General features: G+C 40.9%; 1 protein-coding gene across 8 annotated transcripts in view; it reads left to right on the plus strand.

Moving 5' to 3' along the window:
* The window catches only part of pde4d (phosphodiesterase 4D, cAMP-specific), a 137,809-nt gene that overhangs the window by 108,713 nt on the left and 14,445 nt on the right, over positions 1-14,651 (plus strand). For 6 of the 8 annotated variants that reach the window (XM_069178062.1, XM_069178055.1, XM_069178056.1 and 3 more), the window contains exons 2-6: positions 5,021-5,212; positions 7,614-7,650; positions 7,740-7,816; positions 8,221-8,270; positions 13,432-13,544. In XM_069178062.1, coding sequence (XP_069034163.1) covers positions 5,070-5,212; positions 7,614-7,650; positions 7,740-7,816; positions 8,221-8,270; positions 13,432-13,544 — 420 coding nt within the window. In that variant the 5' untranslated portion in view covers positions 5,021-5,069. Of the gene's footprint in view, positions 1-695; positions 1,076-5,020; positions 5,213-7,613; positions 7,651-7,739; positions 7,817-8,220; positions 8,271-13,330; positions 13,545-14,651 lie in introns of those variants that run through there. The other 2 variants (XM_069178059.1, XM_069178064.1) reach the window with 2 other exon arrangements.

A 14,651-nucleotide genomic window follows, 5' to 3' on the forward strand; every position in this document is an offset into this window, starting at 1 on the left:
AATACATTTTTGTTCAGTAAGTCATCACCAACAAAAGCCCAATCTGATATCACTCTTTTGTTCCTGATGGGAGTCATAATTCTCATTTACTGTCAGAGTAGGTGACGCTGTCGCAGTATCCCCAACATACCTTTTCTGTGATGCGGCATATGCCCCAACACAAGTGTCATCCGTGTGTGTTACCTTTGGTCTCTTTTTTTACTTTGAGTCCTGGGTTGCTGTTTTGCATTTAGAACAGGGCTAAGGTTACCGCACACCACAGGATCACGTACCTCACCGCTACATGCATGCATGGGATTACGATCCTCATGAATGCATACACTTGAGTGCTCACACACACACACACACACACACACACACACACACACACACACACACACACACACACACACAGGTACACACGTACAGCTTGTGACATGTTTATCCTTCTCCTTCCTTCCCTCTGTGTCCTCACAGCTTTCTAAAATAAATTGAGTGTCGTCTTCCCTCTGCCTACCTCAACATGCATCTCTCTTCTGAGCCAGACTACGCTACACTTTACAAACTCCTTTCTGACACTTTTTTTTTTTTTCAAATATGGACTCGGTTTTATCCTAGTTTGAGATTAAGTTTAAGTTCTGGCACTTTAGACATGAACATCATGATTGTATTACGCATTATTTCTGCTATTGGTGGACATTTTCTTGTCCGCCAACTCTGATAAATAAGCTGAACTGAGGATAGTGAGGCTCTGTTTTCCAACAATCATTCAAAGACACTTGTGCACTGACCTCTTTCTCCAGTGTGCCTCCTCACAGCTCTGTCACGTCAACTCCTGTGGTGTTTATAATTGCTCAAGTGACCCAGGGCTGAAAATGAATGAGTCAATGATCTATGCCATGTCGTTTTTGTGTGTGTGTGTGTGAGAGACAGACAGACAGATGGATGGAGACAGAGATGATGGAGTACCAGACATACAGAGAGAGAGGATAACAGAGCTGTGCTGTGTCCTCGGGCATATGTGACCCAGCGGCGTTCCTACAGTACAAAGTCACAGCCGGCACTACTCATCTATCTCAGTGCCCTTACAATCACTGTATGTTTCCTGTTCTTAAACTGTTTTACACGGAATTTGAAAGCTTTAGTGAAGCATATTATGGTTTAACTGTTTATCTAACTGTTATTAACTGCCATGTGGAAATAAGGACAACAGAGTAAAAGATTGCCTGGACTCCAATAGCAACAGAAGAGATATGTCATGTCACTTTAAACTTTGTAAAGTCTAACAAGATTTTAAGGACAAGTGTTACCAGTGAAGTTCAGCAGATGGGATATCTGAAGCACCATAAAATAGGTCTCTGCCATCAGTGCAGTGTTTGCAGATCAAATATTCATTTCCTTGCCAATTATATATCGCTCCTTTTTTGGGTAAACTGTGGTTTCCCATTGCCTTTCAAGTCATGCTGGATTTACTGACCCATTTTGAGAGTAATTCTCTTAGGAGTTGCACTCGTGGATTCTCTCAACATAGACATAGCGGTTTTGACGTTTTTCGGTTCTCGCTGCTTTGTGTCAGAGTTGGAAAAAATGCCAGACATTCCCACTGTGATTTCAGCGTTGTGCAATATTTCGGTAAGGTAGTAACATGATCATTTGTGTCATTCCTAAAGAGGGCGTGTCTGTGGAGTGACGCAGTGCTCATGCGCACACGGGTAAACACACACACACTGAGAGGAGTTACGTTGCAGAGGTTTTAGGTGAGAATCAGTGTGGCTGTGACGTCAGAGTAAGTGTGATAATGAATCAGTTGTTAGACATATGCTGGGTGCAATGTTGCGATACTTTCACTATCTCTCTGTTTGTCTCCGTCTTGTTCACCCACATGATACACACCCATACGCACTTATCCCTCAGAGCAGCTGGAGAACAGACAGTCTTGTGCGGTGAACGCAAACTCATAAGCTGCCTGTGTGAGTCTGTGCTTGAGTGAGTGAGAGAGATAAAGCCAGTTTAGATTGACATGCTTCTCCTGTCGTTCTAAATATCGAGAGATAGTGTGAGAGGATTCGGGGACAGAGATTGGGGTCATTTTTGAAAGATTAGACAAAAGCAACTGTGGAAACACGTTTCTGGAGTCATTGAACACACACATTACCTCTGTGTATGTGTTTGTGTAAGAACTAGTTGGAGAAGGGGACGAGGGAAATACACTTGCCCTTTCCCCGGGCATCAGGCAGACGCCCAAACTATCACATTCCACAACCAAAGCTCAAACTCATTTAGCTGCTGCTGAGAGAGATCAGCGATAGCAGCGTTTAGCCATTTAATTGTTGTGGAAAATATGCTTGGTATGTCCTGTGTCTCATCCTGGCTGTCGAACCGTTCAAACACAGAGATTACTTGTTTCTGATGTAAGAAGTTACCGCTCTAGATATGTGTATTGGTTTATATTTTTCTCCTTTTTCAGGTGCCTGAGAAAAGAGGTATAAGCCACTGAATTTGATCCTTGCTGTACTAAGCATGTAATCCGTACACTGCGCATTGAATGGATAGCATTGACACTTTGATTCTAATAGAAGGATGGGATGGGGAAAAGGAGAGTGGGAGAGATGGAGCCCATCCATAATACATAGTTGTAGCTTAAGGTGTAAAGGTGAGACTTGGACTGTGTCCGCGATATTTCCCCAGGGGGAGGAAAACTCTGTATTATGGCTTTCTCCTCATTGCACTTTTACACAAACAAATTACAAATTTAAAGCCATGATAAATTACAAACTGAATCATCTGTTGCTAAGAATGTGAAATATGCAGAAGAATACATACAACAGGGAAAACAGGGAGAGTACTGATAACAATATTAGTTATTTCTGATAAAGAATGTTTTAGTCCTGGCTAGTGCTTTCTACCCCAGACAAGTAGGGCCGGAAGACATAGACAAAATCAAATATATCAGTATTTTTGACATAATACCTCCATTTTGTCACAGTATCATGGGGATGACTATTGGTGCTTTCACAACATATTTGCATAATAAGACTTTTGATGAATCATGATCAGTCATGTTGATGTAATGAGAAAGTAAAGTGGAGGTGAATAATAGATCAGCTAGAACCGTCTGGGGAGTTCAGAAAGTTACATACATCAATCAGCAGTAATACAGCCTTTAAAACCAGGAAAAGAAAACAGTTAAGCCATATCATGATTTTCAGAAACCAAAAATCAAAGTCTTATATCATGATATTGATACACAACGTATTATCAATATATTGCCCAAACACTCTGTTCATTCACTTCTTAGTCATCCTCTGCTCTTATTAAAGTATAAACATATCATTAGCAAAACGCTTATATCAGCTGGGTCTCCCATACTGGTTGTGGTGTACAGTAAATAATATTGGATTACCTATGTGTCTGTTTCCGGAGCGAGGATGGTGATAGTGATGATAAAAGGGGACGTCATCCCCATGTCTGTTACGCATTGTGCTGAGGGGAATCCCGCACTGACCTTAGTATCCCACCAGACAGGATTATGGGATTGCTTGGTAGCCCTAGCGATGAGGCAGATATCCCTGGTGATATGCGTTAGTCATCACCTGGGTGAACAGTCACCTAGGAGACTAAGAAGCTCATGTCATCCCAGTGGGAAATGGTGTCACTGGTTTGGAAACACCTTTCTGCTTAGAGTCAGTGGTATTAATAGAGCAGAGGTACTCCCTGTGACTCTTGAGTTTAAACAAAGAATATTGCCATTGGTTGTATTGTACATTGTTTTAATATTGCTGCATTTGTTGTAACTGTTGTTGATGTGACAATGTGCCACAAATCATAATGAGCCAGAGAATGAGTGAGTGGCTGATCATAATTTTAGCAGATCAATCTTAGAGCAATTTTACCTGAGCTTGCAATGCATGAGTTGTGTGGAGCCTCATATGGAGCCAACATACCCACAGTGTAGGCATGCCGTTATGCTTTGAATTTCACAGCTCATGAACATGGCGGCAATTTACACCAACATACGGAAATGCATACCACAGCCTATGTTATTGTAATGGCAACAATAGTCATGTGGTTATGGTCAGTATGTGTGTAAGCTCTGTAGTCATCACTGGCATGTAATTCATGTTTGCGTAAAGTCTTGGATTTATTCAAGCATGAATAGCTGACTTACATTATACAATCCGTCATTGTATTAAAATATATGGATTTAATTTTTTTTTTAGTATTTGAAACTTTATTTCAGACTCACAAGAACTTATGGGATGAAACAAGTACAATTCATTGTTCAGTTTACATTTAAATACAAGTAAATATGTAGGATGCCTCTTTCGTGTTTTCTAAAAGATTTGTGCACTTTTACTGGGACTGATATGTAACAAGATTGGAGAAGTAAATTGTTTCAGGTGGCAGTCACATTTTAAAATTGGCCTGAAATTGATTCTTAGGAAACTTGATTACTGTATCCTTTCCCTCATCTTTCCACCCTTTAAAGAACATCAGACAAGCTGTTACTATAATTCATAATAGCACTAGGGATTTGATCATGTTCACAAATGATACTTAACTTGTCCAATTATAATCACATCCACCCATTATGTATACCCGCTTTATCCTGAACAGGGTCACTGGAGCCTATCCCAGCTCACTTTGGGTGAAGGCAGGGTACACCCTGGACAGGTCGCCAGTCCATCACATAGAGACAGATGGAAACAAAGACCATTCAATGTCTCATTCACACCTAAGGGCAATTTGTAGAACCACCAATTAACTTGAGGTGCATGTTTTTGGATGGTGGGAGTACCCGGAGAGAACCCACGCAGGCACAGGGAGAACATGTAAACTCCACACAGAAAGGCCCGGATTTGAACCCAAAACCTTTTTGCTGTGAGGCGACAATGCTAACCACTGCACCACTGTGCCAATAACAAATAATGGTTAAATTCTTCACTAGGACACCCTATTAGATACTTCAATCTGTACATTTTCTGATACTGATCATTGTTCCTTTCTATCTCTCTCTCTCTTTCTCTTTCTCCACATGCAGTTTCGATGTGGACAATGGAACATCATCAGGTCGAAGCCCCCTGGACCCCATGGCCAGCCCGGGCTCAGGCCTCATCCTGCAGGCCAATTTTGTCCACAGCCAACGGAGAGAGTCGTTCCTCTACCGCTCCGACAGCGACTACGACCTCTCGCCGAAGTCTATGTCCCGAAACTCCTCCATTGCCAGTGACATGTAAGTGCACAATGTCTCCTGATTCCACCTGAACCATCATAAAACGTACCCACATGCTTTCTATTGTGCTGAATGCAGTCAATTGTCCCCTTATTTTTCTGCCTCTGAATCCGTGTCACGGCTGGATGTGTGTAGGACCAGGTCTTAAAGCTTCCACGCTGATTACTTTGGACCTGGTGGGAAGTGTGCATGACCAGCAGCTGATTGTATGGTGTCACATCTATTCTTAGCCATAGCCAGGAGCATAACCAGGGTGACAGAAGCATTGGACATGTGTCTCTGATAGTTTGTCAAATTGTTTTTTTTATGTGCCATAAGGACAACGAGATGAATTTGTTTACAGTGTGAGTTAATTTGATCACTTTTCTTTTATATTTGTAACTCCCCATTACCTGACAGCTTTAGCAAAGCACGGTCCAGACATGATGATAACATACAAATCAACTAGCATCTACTGGGTCACAGCACATATTGATAGCATATTCCTAATTTCCCACACACTAGTGGCTATCCAGTTACATGTACTGTACATTTTGTGCTACAGTAAATACAAATATTGACTGAAAACATAGCATTTCGATCCTGCCTGGGGGAAAGACAAATAGACAAAAAGATGAATAATAACGTCCTGCAGTAACCTTAGACTTCCTCCTTACTGCCTCTTTTGCTCTAAACCAATGATCCCTCCTTGACCTATATCCAATATCCAGTTTCCATGCTAAAACTTAATTAATTAATTTCCAATGTCTGATTCTCACACATCTTACACAAGGAAATTTGAGACTGCTCGCAGGAGGAAAGGAAAGAGTACAATAACAGCTATGTTTATATAAAATTCTTAACAACACCGCTTCACATTCAAGTTACTACTTCAAGTCAGGTCAGCTTGTGAAATATTGAACTGGATAACCCCTTAAGTCCAGAACTGGCCCAGAAGTTTCTCAGGAAAAAAATGAAAATGAAAACCTCAAAACAGAGCTAGGACAGCCTGCCTATGCTTGCGAAATGCTTGAAAAGTTAAGTAGGAGGCGAACAGCTATCACCTAAATCATTTTCCGACCCTTATCTATCTGCATAGATTCCTTCCATCACTCTCAGAGAATACTCTGTGTGGCCCATCATATTTACTCTGAGTACCTCCTGTTTGTTTGGCAATAGCAGCACATGACAAGCCTGTGTCTGTTATGACTTTCATGCCAGGCATGTCCGCTCACGTGTTACAGTGTGTGCATGACATGGCTGTGGTCTTGTTCAAGCGAGAGGCTCCGTGACACTAACACACTCCTGTCACCTGAGCCAGTGTCAGTGTTCACACAACTCAGAGGTCAGCAGGGTACTGACTCAAAGTTTACCGGTTAAAATTGTTTCAGCTTTGCCTGTCCAATGTCCACTGAGGTGCCCTTAAGCAAGGCTCCACCTCCAAGAGCCATGTGCGTACCAGCATGAAAAACCAGAGGAAATGTTTGAAGGCACGTGGTCAGCTGACTTTTCTCTTGATAGATAAAAGTCAATGAAAAATATGAAACAAGAGTTGTAAAAGCCCTGAGGAATATAGTTCAGGGCAGAGAAAAGGGAGGAAGTGGCAAGCAAGGCAAAGAACAGGGGGGGGGACTGTGTGAGGCACGCTGTTGGTGTCGCAGCTACAAAGACATCTTGCAGTGTCCTTGCTGTTTGCTAGATGCTCAAAATGGCATACACTAAATCACCTTACATGTACAGAGACACATCCAGACATTAAATGCCCTCTGTTCTCTCTCCGAAACCTGAAACTGCTCTGAAACTGTGACGCAATGTGAAGAAGGGCCTCATGTGGAAGCTGATGTGGATAGGGATCATGTCACTAGGTTTGAGTGCATCAGATACACTGAAATTAATCTGATGTCATGACCCTCACTTCTCCCACCCCCTTTGACCTTTACAGAACATCCTTCTGTTGTTGATGGAAAAAAAGATTTGTCTCTTCCTCTTGTTTGCATTGTGGCTCCAGAAAGTCTCTTGTCAAGTCGGCTCTGAAAAACCTCTTTTGTTTTCTCTCTTATTTGCAAGTGATTCCTTTTTGTTTTGCTTTCTGCATCTAATTGACGACTCCCCTGTGTCTTTATCTTGCCAATCAACCAACTCAGTATTACCATACGAAAGCAGATACAAAGGGAATGGGGGTGATTGTCAGCTGTTTGTCACACTGTATAAAAGCTGCCCTACGGAGGAGATCTGGGAGCAATGCTGGGGAGAGCACTGCTGGACACCTCTCTTTGAGGGTGCATGTATTTGCTCCTTCTTGCAAGAATAAATGTCCGATATGTTTGATTTTGAACCAAGCCTCTGAGTAATTTTTCCAACAGTTGTTAAATGTCAACATACTGCAGACCTGCATCTAATTTAAACTCTTTGTTTCTTCCAGTCATGGGGACGATATGATTGTAACGCCATTTGCACAGGTAAACTCATTTTGTTGTGTTGGCTTTTAGATTCTCATAAAGTGATAAATATTGCTCGGTTCTGTTCTAATCTCTCATGTCCCCCTCAGGTTCTTGCAAGCTTGAGAACTGTACGAAACAACTTTGGTGCATTAACTAATCTACAGCAAGACAGAGCGTCCAATAAGTAAGTTGCCAGAGTTGCCAAACTTTACTGGTTTTTTTTTTTTTTTTATCTTCAAACTGAAATTTATCAGTAGTGAGATGAGTAACCAACAATGGACATATCACCATGTTTGATCACAGTCACCTTACGATTAAGATACTCTAATTGGCAAGGGGCAATAATGCACTGTGTCCACTTCTCACTCAATATCTGGTTGTCTTTGCCCTCTGCTGTTCATACTGAGTACTACAACAACATTATCAATAATTTGTTGTAGACTCCTCTGCACCAGTGTTTTGTAAATGTGCAGAAAGAAGCAAATGGGAATGGTTCTTCTTCACTGCCAAATATGTTGATGTAAATAACTGATTGTATTGTTTTGGGAAGGAAATGTCTCAGTGTGTGTGTTTGTTTCCCCATGACAGGAGATCACCCATGTGTAACCCACCACCTATCACCAAGACCACCTTCACAGGTATGTGGGCAGAAGAGAGGCGTGCTGATTTGTGTCTTCTGTGTGTTTATGTTTCTGTATGCAATCTGATGCAAGACATTGAATTAAGAGTGGATTTTGCTATGGTAAAAGTAAAGATTTGAGGTAATTCTTTACTTTAGCACTTAGTAGGCGGATATAAACATTTTATAAATGGTCCACAGCACGCTAAGATGTAGATTTAAGCAGTTATTTGTTTACAACTATAACTTATGTAGGCATGTGTAGAAACAATTGTAATTGTATAGAATATGTCTTCATTGGAGAGGCTATTATTGTACAATCACTGTACATTAAGAAACACTTCATATCTTCTTATATGCTTAAAGCTATATTATACTGTGCTACAAACCACATTTTGAATGTCAACAAACTGTTGGTAATGCTAAGTATGACTGAAAGCAGTGTAGTAGCAGCATACACTCTTTTATTTTATATCTGGAGGCTGAATGAAGGATGTTTTTGTCTACAGAGTGATGATGAGGGGCTGGCAAACACAGCCGTACTGTGCAGCCAAAGAACATGAACGTGATATCCAACACGGTCAGAATACAAATATGGACAGCATATTTAGCAGAGAATTGGTTCACTGGTGCAAAAGAATAATGCTGCCAAATATTCAGTCAGTTTCTGAATAGCTAATAACAATTTGGAGTCTGGCAAGATGTGTGGTTCACGCTCTGCTTTTATTTAGTAATATGCTTTTATGTTCCACAAATCAATTTTGGTTTAATCCTGCAATTGTGCCATGTTTTGTGCCATGAGGCTGCCATGTGTAGCACTTTATCTATAGATATAAGACTGCTTCTATAATAGATGGACTCGTCATATATACAGTATAAAGATACTTGACTTGGATAGTCTGATGTGCTCTATTTGCTAGACAGACAGCTTTTGTTGCACAGCCTGCCTGGCCAACTTTTACGTGTTTTTGTTGTGAGGAAGAAATGGCACAGACAGCGTTGGATGGCTAGAATACACATGCCCTTGACAGTCACTTTGCTTTTTAGCAGTATCAATGGCTGCAACCCAGCTGGTGTTTGCAGGAGAGACCATATAACCTCCACCATTAATTAATAATATCACTGTGCATTGTGTGTCAAAAACTTCATAAAAGTGATGTAGCTTTACAGAACAGACAATATGTGACTGTAATATAGAGTAGAAAGACTAAATCTGCTGTCAAAATAAGAGCTTCCTATGCTGTTTAATTAATATTCATTCAAAATATACTGTATGTACAAAAACAAAGTGCAGTCTCTTACAACTTGAAGCTTCTTTTTCTTCTTCTTCTTCTTCTTCTTCTTCTTCTTCTTCTTATTATTATTATTATTATTATTATTATTGTTATTATATTATATTATCTTATCTTCAAGTGAGTAAAAAATATAAAAGAAAATGCACAATGAGACAGACAAATCTGCTTTCTACTTTTGATGGAGACCTTTATACACATTCCTCTTATGAATCACATTCCTGATACATAACCTACTTATACAGGAGGACCTGCTGACATTGTGCTAGATTTAGAGCACAATCATACTGGTGTATAGCCAGTATGGACCCTGCCATAAACTGGTGACAGCCGTGAGTCATGAACATGATTGTTTTAGGATATTGACTGATACTTGTAATGCAAGGGCGAACTGAGGCTGCAACTAAGTCATCTTGCAGACAATAAACACAGTATAATTAATAATAACCCAGTAAATCAGTCAAGGAGAAGATGCTGGTCAATAAAAGCTGGATTGAATTAAGGGTTATTTGCCCTTTCTCTTTGTCTTTCCATCACAACCTTGCTGCTCATTTCTCCTTCTGCCAATGCATTTTTCCATCATCTGTCACAGACCTACTGTTGAGATAAAGAAAATTATTTAAAAAATTAAAAAAAATAGTTCTGTGACCTTTTACCTATAGTGAATGAGAACAGATGTTGGTTAAAGCTAAATAAAAAGACTGTTTTATAATCACTCTGTGAGACTAGCAGAGCAAACAGGGTAACAATCCATGCTGTTTCAATCAATATATCCAGACGTTATTCTTTAAACATGTGACCTCACATCTACTCAATTCGAAATGTTATGACAATTTTTCAAACTTTGATTTCAGTATCTGCTAATTAGTGTCTAAAGAGACAGGCAGTTATTTCTTTATCAATATGCGACACAGGTGACTTCGTAAAGATTGATTTCAATGTTTTTTCATTTTGGAGTGGCATGGAGAAAGAAAAATATCTTTTTAAAAGTCAATAAAACCAAATCAGACTGCAATCAGGATAAAACTGAAGCTCATGAAATAGGATTTAAAAAAAATCTCTGAATAGGAATTGAAAATAAGTTAATTAATAGTTTAAGTCAGTCAGGCCAAAAAAAACTGGTACCAGACTTTTTAATTGAAGAAATTCTTGCTCTTACATGTTTTGGAACGAAACCGCTGTTTCGGCTGAATACAGTGACTTCCTGTATCTGTGTCAAATTAAAAGCCCATTTTTCAAATTAAAAGCCCACTTCCATATACAAGGTTTTTGACATAGCCTTGTTTTATATCATTGTAAACTGAATATTGGACTGTCAATTATGCATAAATAATTTGAAGACATCACCTTAAGTTTTAGCACTATTTCCTATCTTTTCATTAACTAAATAATGATCTAACTAATGATAAGGCTAATTGATAATGGAAATAATGATCCATTGCTGACTTGTCAGATGACACATGTAGTACAGTACTTAACATCAAAATGTTTTGGCTGATCCATGATAGAATAGCACACAACATACAACTGATCAGATATAAAGTAATTTATGACAGATACATTATTGTTTTATTGAAGCGTGTTCCCTCCTTTCCCCTCCTCTCTGCTTCTCTCTTCCTTTCCCCCCCTTCCTCCTGCTTATCCTCCTCTCTCATCTTCTCTTGCTCACGGTCCGACTTCGCTGTCAGGCTGTTCCGGTACATAGTTTGGCTGCAGCCCTGCGTCTGTGCAGCAGAGTGGCCTCTCCGAGCGCCGGTGTCTGATGTCGCACTAAGCATGAGAAGAATGTCATTGACGTCAGTGCAGTTGCTGTCAGAAAGAGTAGCACCCCAGCCACTGACACCACACCAGGGAGAGAGACAGAGGGAGAGAAAGAGGAGAGAGCGGAGACAAAAGAGGCAGGAGGAAGGATGATCAGTGGAGGAAACGAAGAGTGTGGGAGAGGAAGGGGACTAAATCGAAGGAGGAAGGGGGAGATTTGTCAAAGACAATGGAGGAGGGGGGGGGGGGGGGGGGTTGAATTGTTTAGAATATAAGGTGACAAAAAAGGTTTAGAGGTGGTCATGCTTGTGAACAAGAAAGACCTGCATGGATACAAAAGATATTTTGCATTTTTCCAAACTATATGTTATTATATATTTCATACCTGCAAATTATTATAGTCCAGAAATATAACAGAGCTAAAAACTACACATGCATTTGAGAGCTGTAAACTTTGCATTACTTTTGTCCCCTAACGAAAGATAATTGAACGAGCTGTCTATATATTATTTAAGCCAGAGTGACCGAACAGTATTTTTTCCAAAGGCTTTAAATCCGTCTAAATTCTAACTACAGCTGATATGGCATCATGTAATTATATTTGGTCCTTGGGTGTTTTAATCTCCTGCTGTTTTCTCTGTCTGTGTAACTGAATTATGCCTAAAGTGACCCTCGCTCTCAGATCACATAGCATTAAAAGCCTGTGCTTTCCCAAATTAGTCAAGGCATCAATGTTAATTGGCTTCTGACAAGGTGACATTTTCTGTTAACATAGACTGACTTTGAGAGAAGCATGTCTTCAATTTCAAATTAAAAGAGAAGGACACCGCGATGCTATGATCTAGGGCTCGTGGCGTTAAAGCTCTGCAATCTTCACCATATCGTCAGCCATCCATTTACCTCCTTGTTTTGATGTATTTGTAGGCAGAACACATATTAGCATGCATTCACACAGTATAGACAGCGCTCAGCTCTGGCTTCATTCCTCTGTTAATCCAGTCCACATTTTGTCAGGCTCCCTTCCCCATCCACAGTGCAGTCCTCGCAGGCTTTAGGTACAGCTTGGGGAGAGCAGCACGTTTGGCTACCAGGGACGCCGAAGCAACACCCCCCTAAACACACAGCATCTATAGGAAGCAATATCCAGCACACACACAGCACTGGATTATACTCGTTGCTTCCTGGATACCATGGATGTTTTTTATTGGCAGAGAGGCTAAGGAGACAAAATCATGATGTGTTATGGTTAGCTTTTCGTGTGTGTGTGTGTGTGTGTGTGTGTGTGTGTGTGTGTGAGAGAGAGAGAGGGAGAGAGTGTGCGTGAGAGTGAGTGTGTGTATGTGTGAAAGATGTCTTTGTGTTTTTTAAGCATGTCAAGGTGCTGTGAACAGTCTCTCGTTTGCTCCGTGCTGGACAGTATTGACATAAATCTTGACAGGTTCTGAGACTATCACTCTCCTCTTCTCCACCATCCCTGTCTTCACTCCATCCCTCCTGTATGGCAGACATGGGCCAGCTAAGCAGACTGTTGATCATATTGCTACATGACTGGAATTATACTTCTCTTATAGATGACAGAGTAAACCCTAAAGACCTACTGTAGATAACTGAGTGTGGAGTGTATGAGGGGATAGTGAGTGAGTCTGTCTGTGAGAGATTTCAGTTTTTCTACGGTTGCTTCCTTTGTTCTGTGGGTTTCACCTCTATTCTCTGCTGTGGTTTCCTTGCTGTTAACAAACATCTGGACTGAACTGAATCAGGGTGGTTGTTTGCCATCCATCACCTACAACCGTCCTCCCAGGGATTGTATCTGACTTAATCTTAACAGGAGGAATCCAGGATTTGAACTGCAGTCCTGCATTGGAGGTTTCTTTTCTCCAAGGGAATCAGTGAGCTTTGCTTTGAACTGCGATTGCTCATCTGTGCGTTAGGACACGGGACAAGAAGGCCCCACTCCCAAGCCCTCACAGCTGGCTCACCTGTCCAGTATGAAGAGTCACCCATGTGTCTACTTGGGGTATCCCAGCTTAGCTGTCTGTGGGGTGGGAGACCCCGGGCCTGGACCGTCCCCTAGCCTTCTGAAGCGGGCCCTTACTGACCCCTTGCCCTCCTGTCTTGCCCCTGCAGAGGAGGCCTACCAGAAACTGGCCACCGAGACCCTGGAGGAGCTGGACTGGTGCCTGGACCAGCTGGAGACGCTGCAGACAAGACACTCAGTCAGCGAGATGGCCTCGAACAAGGTGAGAATAACGAAAAGGTTTACACTAAAACTTTCAACCTTTTGCAGTTCGGCTCATGGCAGCATCTGTTTGAAGTTTTGATACAGCTTTAGTTTTTTTTTCTTTTTTTTCTTTTCAAATGCACAATTGTTCAAATGTATTGTCAGGAGCTTTGTATTGAAACATACAGAAGCTGCTTCCCAGGATTCACTGCTGTGCTTTTTTTTTGTGGCTCATCAAGATGTGCTGCCAAACTTTGTTTTGAGTGTGATACTGCTGATTGCGGTGGAGGACACGTAGTATACTGTACATCCCAAACGCTACCTAATGTTTCTCTATTACTGGTACCTGTGTTTATTACAGGTTGGGATTTAATTTGCGGTAGATAAAGCAAAAAAACCTGGACTTTCAAGTAGGCGACAAAACAGCCCTATCCTTGCTGATTAATTTCAGATGTTGGGGGTCATTTATATAATGTATTGCTTGTGAATGCACCATTTCAGTAGATGATTGAATCAATTCCATAGTTCCTTCTGACTGAAGAAATATCAAATACAAAGAATTTTTTTTGTCATATGAGTTAGTAGGGCTTTTCTCTTCTCTGATATACTATGTTGTAAATTGCACCCCAATGGCCATACTACATTGTCATTCAGCAGCACTGGTGGTGGTGTTTATTTTTCACAAAGCAAAGCTGATGTTCAGCATGACTTTATAAAAATAGCCGGGAACAAAGAGATCCAGTACATCATAGATTGCTAATTTAATTGATTGTAACATTTGTAGTATAATGTTAACTAAATGTGACCTCCTTTGTGTGTGGCCCTCCCTGTTCCATGTTAATTTGTCAAGTGTTTATCGGCCATAGTACTTGCTATTGGAGCCTGAAGAGCTCACTGCTGCTACAGTCAGTATTTTGTTGTCCTATGACCTATGTGCTGTTTATATTGTGTGCTTTAATGCCTTTTGTAGCACTTAGCCATCAAAGCCCACATTGGACTGTTTGTGTTGTATTGTCAATTGTCAATGTGTTAGTGATAGTATCGTCATGCAGGCAGGGAGTTTTGATATGAGCATGCTCAATCGCCTCCAGTGTGTGTGTGTGTGATGGAGAGTGTGAAAGGGAGG

Source organism: Embiotoca jacksoni, unplaced genomic scaffold, assembly GCF_022577435.1.
Source record: "Embiotoca jacksoni isolate LCO1_2020_lvr unplaced genomic scaffold, fEmbJac1.0.p SCAF_8, whole genome shotgun sequence".
NCBI lineage: Eukaryota > Metazoa > Chordata > Actinopteri > Embiotocidae > Embiotoca > Embiotoca jacksoni.